The 12,083-nt window shown below is 39.9% G+C and overlaps 2 protein-coding genes across 7 annotated transcripts in view; both read left to right on the top strand.

Moving 5' to 3' along the window:
* Nucleotides 1-831, top strand: part of ABCA9 (ATP binding cassette subfamily A member 9) — a 62,057-nt gene extending 61,226 nt beyond the window's left edge. For both annotated transcript variants that reach the window (XM_080923428.1, XM_080923427.1), the window contains one exon: nucleotides 26-831. In XM_080923428.1, the coding sequence (XP_080779554.1) occupies nucleotides 26-124 (99 nt within the window). In that variant the 3' untranslated portion in view covers nucleotides 125-831. The remainder of the gene's footprint in view (nucleotides 1-25) is intronic.
* A 4,939-nt stretch (nucleotides 832-5,770) lies between these two features.
* The window catches only part of LOC308425845 (ABC-type organic anion transporter ABCA8A), a 67,154-nt gene continuing 60,841 nt past the window's right edge, over nucleotides 5,771-12,083 (top strand). For 3 of the 5 annotated variants that reach the window (XM_080923420.1, XM_080923419.1, XM_080923416.1), the window contains exons 1-3: nucleotides 5,771-5,906; nucleotides 9,608-9,709; nucleotides 10,802-11,006. In XM_080923420.1, coding sequence (XP_080779546.1) covers nucleotides 9,614-9,709; nucleotides 10,802-11,006 — 301 coding nt within the window. In that variant the 5' untranslated portion in view covers nucleotides 5,771-5,906; nucleotides 9,608-9,613. Of the gene's footprint in view, nucleotides 5,907-6,569; nucleotides 6,666-9,604; nucleotides 9,710-10,801; nucleotides 11,007-12,083 lie in introns of those variants that run through there. The other 2 variants (XM_080923417.1, XM_080923418.1) reach the window with 2 other exon arrangements.

Genomic DNA, 12,083 nt, shown 5'->3' with positions numbered 1-12,083 from the left:
TTTCTTTATGGATTCTCTCTTCCAGGTCTTCCTGGAGCTCTCCAAGGAGCAGGAGCTGGATGAGTTTGATGAGGAAGCCAATTCCTCCATGAAGTGGAAGCTCCTCCCACAGGAAGAGATTTAAAGTTTGAAATACTCCCTGTAGTGTCAAGCTCACAGCCCTCTTAAAGACAGAATCAAAAAGCATCAATGTGCCTTACATATCTCCAGTGTAGCACTAAGTATTTTTGAAACTCATGCAGTTATTTCCCCCCGTGATGGCCAATGTGTGAAGAGGTTAGAGCATGCAGCCATACTACGTTCAGTCAAGTCTCATTGCACACAGTGTGGAGTTTTCAACTGCATTTGCAATACTATTGATGCTTCTGAGCATGCTAAAGCGCTGGGTTGATTTTCTTTGCCTGAATTTCAAAACATTAACTATTTTCTTTCTTCCATGTCTAGAAAATGCATAATTTAAACAATATTGATTTTAGGGAGAAGAGAATTTGTTGATTTCTCAGCACCACAGTATTTTTGTTGTTGTTGAGGTTTTTTTTTTGTTGTTGTTGTTGTTTGCTTGTTTTGTAACTCACCCTGACCTGTTCATCATTCATTGGTTCTTTTTTCCCCACATCTTGCAGAGTGTGGGTTATGGAGAAATGTTTTGTCCATTGTGACTACAAAAGTGACTTTAAGCTGGTGGACGTAAATACTTGTAACCATTAGATGACTGTGTGCATATTAACGTACCAATCTGAAACATTTGTGAAATTTTGATTTGTAAAAAAATGATGCAAAGGGGAGGTACTCTTAGGTACAAGAACTGGCTGGGGGGGTACAAGGACTGGCCTTGGGGAGTTGAGGATTGGCTGGGGGAGGGGAGGGTACAAGGACTGGCTTTGTACGTCTTTATTAACCAAGTCTGTGAATGCTACAACCTATACACCGTAACATCAGTACAGATACCCTGGATTTTTTTTTGTTGTTACTACTATTATCGTTACTAAATAAACAAACATTTACAGAAAGTTATATGGAAAATTTCCTTGATGCTAAGGTTGTAACTTCATAGTATAAGTATATCAACTGTCTTCAACTTAGGAGAATTCTCAAATACACCTTGAGCAAAGGCTCCAAGCCTTTCATTTTAAAAAGAGACATTATTGCTGGCTCTGCTGATGTCCCTGGCTTTATAAATAACAAATTAATCAATACAAGGCAGTGCACTGAAAGCACTTAATTTGTTAAAGGTACCCCTTGTCAAGTGTGATGCCCAGAGTTTGATCCTTGGGTGGGACCCAAATTGTGGAAGGAGAGATCTATTCCTAAAGTTTTCTGACTTCCACATACATGTGATGTCAGGCATGTGTCTACACACCTGCACTCAGAACAAATAAACAAACAAACATGAATTAAATTTTAATAGGCTTCACTGTGCTGTTTTCCAGTACACTGTTTTTGTTGATCCTACTCTATCGTTTCTACCTCCCCCCTCTTTTTCACCTGTATTACTCCGGCTGCTCATCTTCTCACCCACTAGCCCTCTTCTATTTTTTTAAAGATGTATTTATTTTATTTTTATGAATACACTGGAGCTGTCAGACACACCAGAAGAGGACATCAGATTCCAGATGGTTGCGAGCTGCCATATGGTTGCTGGGAATTGAACTCAGGACCTTTGGAAAAGCAGTCAGTGCTCTAACCACTGAGCAATCTCCCCAGCCCTCAGCTCTCTTCTATTTTTATGTAGCATGCATTCCAAAGCCTTCCTTTATGTTCCCCTCCTTAATAGTCCTCATTAGTCTTTCTCAGCTTGACACAGACTAGAGTTATGTGGAACAAGGGAACCAGTTGAGGAACTATTGGCGTGTCTGTGAGGCATTTTCTTTATCTTTTATGTTTATCTTATGGGTATTTCGATTGCTTGTTATATCTGCACATCACACATATACAATGCCTGTGGAGACCAGAAGAGGGCATTAAATAAATACCCAGAGACTGGAATCATATACAAAGGCGAGCCTTCATGTGCTAGGAGTTGAATTTGATTCCTCTGGAAAGGCAGTCAGTGCTCTTAAGACTGTGTTATCACTCTAGCCCCTGGCATTTTCTTGATAGGAGGATACCCAGCCTACTCTCAGTGCTGCTATTTTTAGTCAAGTGAGTCTGGGATGTCTAAGGAAGGTAGCAATGCAGTGATGCTATTTCAAATTTATAACTGATAGTTCTAGAAAAGAAAACAAGAAAAACAGACTAGAGCCACGTAGAATTCCAGAACTAGGTTCATCTCAAAGGCACAGAATAGTAATGGCAACATAACCAACATTTAGAAGACTAAGAATTCCACAGAACTATGTGGTTATTTTTGTGAATCAGTTGCTTGCTTTAGGAAATGGTAGTAACAGTACTGAAATGCATTCTTATTATTCCCATGTGGTGCTGTACAATTCAGGTTTACAAAAGGGCCCTCAACTCCCAGAGCACTTGGTGGTTGTTGGAGGAGGAGGTGCTATTTTCTCCAGTGGAATAGCCACTGTAAGGTTGTGCAAGCTCCAGAAAAATAACTTTCCACTACATTTGAGCAAGAATCTTTAATTAAACTCAATGGTATCCACACATAAAAAGAAGATAAGAAAGCAGGAGAAGTAGTTTTTGAAAAGAAGGGTTTTAGTGAGAAAGGTTGGGAATTGAAATGAGAGGAAAATAGGAACTACACCACATTGAAATTCATCACAGACATATATGAAACTGTCAATAAAATGTAACAAAATAAACAATTAAATATATTTATTTACCCATAATTATATATAGTTATATAACTATATATAACATACAATATCTATAGTGTCATAATTATAAATGAAGTTAAATATAATTAAATATTAATTGGCCCACAAAAGATGTCTCTTCTTCTGTGTGATGTGATCCTTCTGTAGTATCTCTTATGTTGTAGGACACACTTAGCGTCATAAGAATATCATCCATGGGGGACAGATAATCTCCTGCTTCAGAAGTTCTGAAGACCAGTGGAAAAGAAGGATGTTGCTGAGATTCTGAGCAGGAAAATAATGCCCCCTTTTTGTCTTTGAAAATTAAGGGATGTTGGAAGAAGGAATGTTGATATCCCACAGTGGAGTGGGTGGAGAAGAGCAATCAAGAAGGAAACTGAACTTCTACAAAATGCTTTGTGATATCAAGATAATTGAAATCTTAGAATCATTTATTATAACAATTACTTAGGATTACATTGGCCAGAACAGTAACTCAGGCAAGGAAAGACCATGTTAAAAACCTGAAATAACTGTTTCTCATCCAGGGCTCTGATAAACTTTTAAAACAGTGTTTCCCAGGAGTTGTATATCCAATATTCTGCATATCGGATGTTTACAGTATGATTAATAGCAGTATCAAAATTCCAGTTATGGAAGTAGCAATGAAAATGACTTTATGGTTGAGGGTCACCACAATGTGAGGGACTGTATGATAGAATCACGGCAGCAGGAAGGTTGAAAGCCACTGCTGACACCTTTGAACTTGGCCAAGTTCTCTGTCAAGCCAATGGCTTCACAGTCATCATCTTCATACAAAACCAAACCAAACCAAACAAACAAAATCTAGGTTTTCTTATTATAGGAGTTTGGGAGTTTGGCTCTCAGAACACTGGGTATTTTTAATACTTTTTTTCTTAGTGAATTTGTATAAAAATGGTCAGTGTGAAATACTGTAGTGTAGATGTCGCAATAACAGTTTCTTGTGTAGTTCATTGCTCTTTGAGTGTTTACAAGACAATCCCAGTGGTATTGCACAATAACCTGTAAATCATTCTCTGAAGGAAAAGGAGGGCAAAAAAAAAAAAAAAAAAAAAAAACCTCAAACAAACCAACGCCAACCCCTCAACAAAACAGGGTCACTCAGTAAAACCTTCCACAAGGCAAATGTGGTAGCCAAGTGGAAATGAAGACTCTTTTCAGATGGTGGCAGTAGTTGTGGAAGAAAAATGTTGTTTCTTTGAGCATACTGTCAGGGAAGCTTAAGATCAGAACAAAACTACAGGAATAAATTCTTGCTGAACAACAGCAACAAGCCCTCCCCAGAGCTTGTTAGTGCATTTTAACCAGCAATACAGAAGCCATCTCAGAATTCTGATTAGGCAACAACCCCCGAGATTCAACTGCACTTGGTTGGTTTATGAGTTAAAAATTGACAGGTTGCATTGTGTCCTCTTGGAGACTACAGGGAATATTCTATGTCACAAGTAATTTTTGCCGACTTGTATCTTCTTTCTCTTCCTTCCTTCCTTCCGTCCTTTCTTCCTTCTTTCCTTCCTTCCTTCCCTCCTCTCTCTCTCTCTGTCTCTCTCTCTCTCTCTCTTTCTCTCTCTCTCTCTAACTCCTTTCTTTCTTTCTTTCTTGAAGATTTATTTATTTGTAATGTATAAGTACATTGTAGCTGTCTTCAGACACACCAGAAGAGGGCATCATATCTCATTACAGAGGGTTGTGAGCCACCATGTGGTTGCTGGGAATTGAACTCAGGACCTCTGTAAGAGAAGTCAGTGCTCTTAACCACTGAGCCATCTCTCCAGCCAGACTTGTAATTTCAAAGTTCACTGACACATGGAAACTAATTTTTTTCTAGCTATGTAAACAAAATAGAATTTTCTAAACATTAGTGGGACAGTGGCTTACACTTTCTCCTTATTAATACCTCTCTATTAAATTGTGACATGTTTCAACTTAGAGGAAAGGTGCTTTTATGGTTGCCTTAGTTTTGATTTTGCATAGCTGAATGCTGTCCAGAACTATACATCCCAAGATTCATAATGTTAGCATTTCTTCTAAGCTCTATCCCACAATTACATGGCAATAGCCAGGTGGGCCTGACTCACTATAAATGGGGTTGCTTGCCCCTCCTCAGCCTCTTCTCTTGTTTCCCTACCCTCTTTCCCCTTCATCCCTTTTCTCCCCATCCCCCCTTAATGTGCTCATGACTAGCCACTACCCTCCCCGTGTGTCTGTTTCTCTCTCTCTCTCTCTCTCTCTCTCTCTCTCTCTCTCTCTCTCTCTCTCTCTCTCTCTCTCTCTCTCTCTGTTTCTGTCTCTCTCTTTCTGCCTTTCTCTGTCACCACTCCCTCAATTTCCCTCCCCATACCCCTAAATAAACTCTATTCTATTCTATACTGTGGCTGGTACCTCTGGGGGAAGGGATGCCTCAGCATGGGCCTGCAGAGGCATCCCCTTCCCCCTACTTCATAAATTGCCTCTACCAAACATATTCCTGGCTTCCTTTTTTCTTTTTATAAAAGACAACACATATTGTTGAGCCCATTTTAAAGATGGAGCCTATTGGCTGACGCTAGTGAGACCAGAAGCTAGGGAAGTGGACAGGATAGAAAATATAATACAGAAAAAAAATCAAGGTATTGTTTTCTATGCTGTTTGAAACCTAATTAGACTATCTGTCTCAACATTGTAGAATAAGCCCAGAGTTCGGAGCTCTGAACATTTTATGCTTTACTTTTTAAGGGATGATTTTTTTTTTTTTTTTTGAAATTTGCCAATTTCTTTTGAGGGAGGGCCCAGAAAAGTTACAAATTTGGATTCCCTCAGTAACACACATTTTGCTGACAGTATAATTAGTCAAATGAGTAGGGTTGGCCATTCACTGCTTTGGGAACTGGCTGGAAGTCAATAAAAAGAGATTTGTTCAAGAGTAGTCATGTGAATACAGTGCTCAGCAGGCCAAGAAAATTATAACCACAATCTTCCTCCAAAAGCAGTCAGGCTGAATGGGATTGCTCAAAACAGGCAAACAGGATACCAGTGCAGATGGGACAGAGACCAGGGAAAAATACAACCCACTTTCTTCGAGTGAGGAAACAGGGGTAAAGCAAGTCTCAGATACTTTCTTCAGACATTCCAAATGTAAGTTCATTTTTGTATCTGTTTTGCTGGTGTTATGTTATTATAAGACATATTTCATTTACTTAATGACAAATTTAAGGAGAAATTATTTATTTATACAGTGTGTTTAGTGTTTCTGGGTTTATTTTCATGTGATGTACAGGGGAAGGAGTGGGCAGTTTAAAGGCATTGTCATAATTTCTTGGTTTAGGTAAAGATATGGGAATGTGCCCATAATGTGTGAGTCAAGGTGAAAAACATAAGCAGGTCTTCTGGAAACATTTCCCTGCATGAATCTGAATGTGAATTTGCTGCCAAGCTGCTGTTCTATGCACATGTGTATGAACTGTATAGTAACTGTTCCAGTATGTGTTTTCTCTAATCCTAAGAAGTTGTTAGAGAAATGCTTTCATATCTCAGCCTGTCATTCTCAGACTTATAGGTAGTTTGTTTGTTTTGTTTTTTAACGTAAGATTCTTTCCTGCACATTTTTATCTGTGGGGTATGATGTATTGATTCATCTTGAGGCATGTGCCACTTTAGTACAATGGCATTATTTCAGTTGTCACATCTTTTGCTGTCTGCCGGAGTTTCAGTAAACAGGGTGTTGTTCATTGGCATGGCGTCAATAATATTCAGTCGCGCTGAAGCAAAGCCTTCAGTTTTATTTGGATGTGAGCAAGCACGTATCTCGGAACCAGAGAAGGAGGGAAAAGCAGCGTGAGGACATTTTACCGAGCTTCTTTATGGCTGAGTTACAGTGAAACTCTGAGACTGAGAGTGAGTCTCAGTTTTTCTGGCTACAAAGGGCTGTGGATGCTCCCTTGGCTGGTTCAAGCTGTGCATCTTTCTAAGAATGTTCACGTTGTCCTGAGCAATTCTTGAGACTCCCAGACACCCTGACTTATTATTATTATTATTTTGCTAGCACTGCATTCCTCCTTCCACTTGTCAGTCCATAGGCTTTCTGATAGCTTTTCTCCATCCTCTTGTACCAAGACTTGCCTCTAAGCCTTACTTTCTAGCTATGTGTTGTTTTCCTTTTTGGAGATATGCTGTGAGTGGCAACAGTGGGAGTGTCCCCTGGACTTTTCACCTGAATTTTTAGCCCGGGGAAATAGGCAGCTCTCTGTTGGAACCTCTCTCATGAATGGGATGATAACATCATGCAGGAAAACATCTATTCTGTGTTTCTGTGGTAATATCCCATCACAGCCTGGGGGACCAGTTTTAGGCAACATGTTGGTTAAAAAAAAAGTCACTTCTACCAAGTTATTAGAACCTAAGAGCCAGTTGACACAGACCGGCATAGGGGACCACAATGGAAGCAACATCTCTAGCAAGCTTCACAGAAAAGTGACTTTTCACTAAAGTAACTTGGTTGTGTAATTCAGTCTAAGCAAGCCCTTCCCTTCCACAATTTCAAGTCTTAATGAACTTAATGAAGAGTTACCCTGCTTTGTTTTTTTTTTTGTTTGTTTTTGTTTTTTTTTTTTTTTTTTTTTTTTTTTTAATGTGTGGCTTCCAGAAAGGCTGGAAAAACTGGAGTTGTGTGTGCTTTCTTGGTTGGGGTATGGAAGGATATATTTTACTAGGCTCTGAAACTTCTCTTTCCTGGGGAATATTCTGCTAGAGTAAAACATCTCAATGAATGCCTACATTGTGACAGTTAATTTCTTTTGTCTGCTTGGCTGAACTGTGGAACACAGCTGTTTGATCAAATGCTAGTTTACATGTTGCTGTGAAAGTATTTCTAAATGCATTTAACATTTAAATCAGAGAACTTTAGGGGCTTTTTAAACATCTTTTTTTTATTTTTAGGTGAGGTGGGGTTTTTGGAAGGGAGGCTCATGTGAATCATGATACATGCGTGGAGGTCAGAGACAACATTTGGAATTTGGCTCTTTCCTTCCAACATGCGAGTCCCGAGAATCACACTAAGGTAGTACAGCTTGGTAGCAAGCTCCCTCAACGTTGAGCCGTCTCCTAGATTCACCAGTACAGTCCACACCAGTAAGATAATCCTTCATTAACATGAGCGGGCTTCACTTAACTACAAGAGGACCTTGCAAATACAGTCCTCTGCCCACCAAAGATATGGGATTCTCATTAGCTTTAAAATGCAGATGCTCCAACTGGGCTTCCAGTTTTGCTGTTTTATATCTGTCTCACTTGCCTGGCATACCTGTCATGAAATCAGTCGGCCACACAGTCCAGGAACCTGAAAGCACATAGATTATTGTCCTCTATCTCCATGCATCTGTCCCTCTCTCGCATTTAAAACAAGTCTCTAGGTTTCCAGATGTTGATAGAGTTGTGCTTTATTTTTCGACTGTTTCTCTGAAGAGCCTGGATAAACGCCTCAGCCTAATCCTGAAAGCCTCCATCTTCCCCGCAGACTCGGTGGACACCTTTGCTGCAAGTGATACATGCCGAGACTGAGTTGCAGTTTCTGTTGGAGAGGGTCCACTATGCTCCTGGGCTCTCCTTGACTGCTCACAAACAGGGCAAAGATATCCAGGGCTAGCCTCCATCTCTGCGTCCATCTCTGTGCCTCTAAATGTCCTAACCCTCACCAGAAATATCTACCCATCCACAAACTCCATGTATCCATGCACACCACACACACACACACATACACACACACACACACACACACACACACACACACACATACACACACACACACACACACAGACACACACACACACACACACACACACACACACACACACACGACATATACGTTCTATTCTTGGTTACTACTCTCCAAAGGGCAGGATGACTAGACCTGCCAAATACTGCGGCTATACGCCTAGGATCCAAGACATGCCCTTCAATCCAAATCCCCATGGTGTCTTCCAACACACTTTAGCTCATCTTTAGCTGGCTCTCAGCATTAGACAGAGCCTTATCCTTCCAAGTCAGTCTTCAGAAGAATCTCTCAAGCTATTTGTTGGGGGAAGAATGTTTTATGTCCTCTCTGAAGACCACTACTTAAAAAGAAAATCTAACGAATAGAGTTATGCTACAAAACAAACAAACAAATCAACAAACCAAAACAAAATGTTAAATATTGCTATGGACACTTCCCAGATTCTCCACTTTATTTCCTTGCCATGATAAAAAGGATTAAGAGGTTAAGGTGGACTAAGTCATCCACGACTTTCAACTCTTGTAGACCTAGCCTTCCATATTTGCAAAGGGTGCCAATACTGTTCATGATCCCACCGTCTTTGTTGTGTGAGAAAAGAAACTGTTCAGATCTAAAATCCTGGTATGTTTACTACTTAAGCAACTCACTGTTTGCACAGATTGTTTTTCTCCCAGGGAAAGCAAAATATGGTATTTTTCTCACATTGAATTCATATACCCATTACATTGTACAAGAGATGTTGATTTATAAATTATATATAAAGGACATCATCCATGCCTAAATTCTTCTCTCCCCCTTCTCCTGTATGTTTAAATAGCTATGTGTTGTACACATTAGAATTTTAATGTATCTATGATGAGTGTTGTTTAAGGGAATACACTGTTGGAGTCTGGGAGTGAGAAGAGGAGATGGGAAGGAAATAGAAGAGAAACCCAGTTGATAAACTATAAACTCTAGAATCCAAGCGCTTCCTCTGGAATAAAGGGCAATCGAGATCTGACATGTGCACATTTCCTCTTACAATCTTAGCACCTGTTGACCCTTTCCTTTTTCTCCTACTAAGCAGACCACGATGGTAACGAGAGAGATAAACGTGTGCCAGCAAACATGGGCCTTACTGTGCAAGAATCTTCTCAGAAAAAAGAGACTGAAAAGAGACACGTTTTTGGTATGACTCGGGGTCTGCACAGCTTCCTGTGTGTGAGGGTGTAGTACATTTCCTGTATGCAAGGACTGACTGGAGACATCCCTGGAAAAGGAAATCATGCCTCCACACAGAAGGAGGAGGCCATTCGTTAGGGGCAGCATAACAGAGGGCAACACGAAACTATAATAATTACCTTACAATCTTACAAAGCCATTTCAAGACTGCTTTGTCCTCTAAAATTAAGATACTAGCAGATCAAAGAAACGAGGAGTATTAATGGGGACGTATACTGTGATGGCAGAGCTAATTAATGGCTTTACTTTTGAAGTGATCTCTCTCTGTCTTTCTTTCTCTCTAAGAGTGATTTATTTATTTTACATAGAAGTGCTCTTTCTGCATGTACACCTACATGGCAGTAGTGGACAAAAAATCCCATTACAGATGGTTGGGAGCCACCATGTGGTCCCTGGGGATTGAACTCACTACCTCCGGAAGAGCAGTCAAGGCTCTTAGCCATTGAGCCATCTCTTCAGCCCCGGTGTAGTAATCTGAGGTCCTGGGTTTTTCATTGAGTTTTCTATCCTGCAGTTCAAAATATGACCAAAATAGTAATTCTCATTGAACTATCAACACCAAGATAATAATTATTATTAATATGTCTTAGAGCTATCTCCATCCACTGATTCTTGAAACAAACCCGGACTGAGGTCTGGAGGGAGCCTGCTCCCTGACACAGCCTACTACTACTGCACATTTACAGTTCAGTCCATCTCCTCACTACAGCAGTAAATTTTACTTCCAAAATTTCCCAGAGGAGGCCAGGTATAGTGGCCATATTTGTCCTCTTTGGAGGCTGAGGCATGAGGAACACAAATCAAAAATCAGCTTAGGGTAGATCGCAAGATACTATTTGAAAAATTAATAAGTCTTGAGAATTAGAGGGAATGCTTACTTTTTGTAGAAGGAATGTTAATGCCCCTCCCAGATATATCCTAGGATACAGAGAAACTTGAAAATTCATCAACAAATGTTATAGATATATAGAAAAACTGTGATTGTGTTTGACTAATTAGAAATTACAGTTGTCTTTGTTTCTTTTACCTGGCCTTTTAGGAATTTCTGTACACCGCATTTATACTATTTAGCTTATCTCTATTTTTTGAATTGCATAAATTTTATGATTTTTCGTCACTGCCTGATGTGGACCTGGGACGTGTTGATTCATTTAACGACTCCACCTTTACGATTGCGTATACACCTGTCACCCCAACAACTCAGAGGATAATGAACAGAGTCTCTTTGATCTCTTACATGACAGGTAATCTCTCTTAGTTCATTTGGTTACACGCATACACTGGTTAATGTGTAGTTTACTTGATAATCTCTGGTTTGTGTGTGTGTGTGTGTGTGTGTGTGTGTGTGTTCCATGTACAATAGCAATCATGAGTAGAAACCAAATAGGATTTGGGCTCTCTTCCTCTATCATTCCCATCCTATTGCCTGAGACAGTCTCGTATGGAACTGGAAGACCATTGTGTAGGCTTGGTTAGGATGGATGGCCAGACATTTCTCTGAGTCCCTCCATCTATGTCTTCAAATTGCTGAACCATATCTAGCCATATCTAATTTTATTATATGGTTCCTGGGAAATTGGAACTGGAATTTCCATGCTGGTAGGACAAATACTCTTAACCACTGAGCCGTCTCTTCAGCACCTTGCTTAATTATTTTTCAAAAGGAAAGTTACTTTTATTTAATGTGTGGCATTTTGTCTGCATGTATGTTTGTGCGTTGCACATTTGCAACACCATTGGAGGTCAGGAGAAAGCATCAGACTCTCTGACTTGGAGTTATAGATGATTGTGAGCTACCATGAGGGTGCTGGGCACTGAACCTGGGTCCTCTGCAAGAGCAGCTCATACTCTAACTACTGAGACATCTCTCCGGCCCCATTTGATAAATCTTAATTATCAAAGTCACCTAATCATATAGCACAGCAGCATAATTTCCCTTGATTGCATCTGGGCCTAAGAATAATTAGCATTGCCTTTTTAAAATTTCAGATTCAATCACTGACCCTTTAACACCTAGAAACATTTCCTTATTAAATGAAAATAAAATCTGAGACAGATTATCACTGTGTAGTCCAGGCTGGCCTGAATCTCACAATCCTGTGTCAGCTTCCCAAGTACTGGGATAACCTTGGACCAGCATGTGCAGCTTCAGCATTCAATCTAAAAGCTCTTTTTAAATGAAGTTCTTTGCTTTTGATGTTAGATGACGTACTTACACAGAGAGAGCATTATGATAGTCCAAAGAACTTGGTCACAGTTTTTCTTTTCATAATGGGAGAGCAGTAAGAGTGGCAGGTGTGGGGAGTGTTTGAGATGGAATG

This window comes from Micromys minutus (genome assembly GCF_963924665.1).
Source record: "Micromys minutus genome assembly, chromosome: 10".
In the NCBI taxonomy this organism is placed as follows: domain Eukaryota; kingdom Metazoa; phylum Chordata; class Mammalia; order Rodentia; family Muridae; genus Micromys; species Micromys minutus.
The sequence above is the reverse complement of the archived record's forward strand: the minus strand, read 5'-3'. Positions and strand labels throughout refer to the sequence as shown.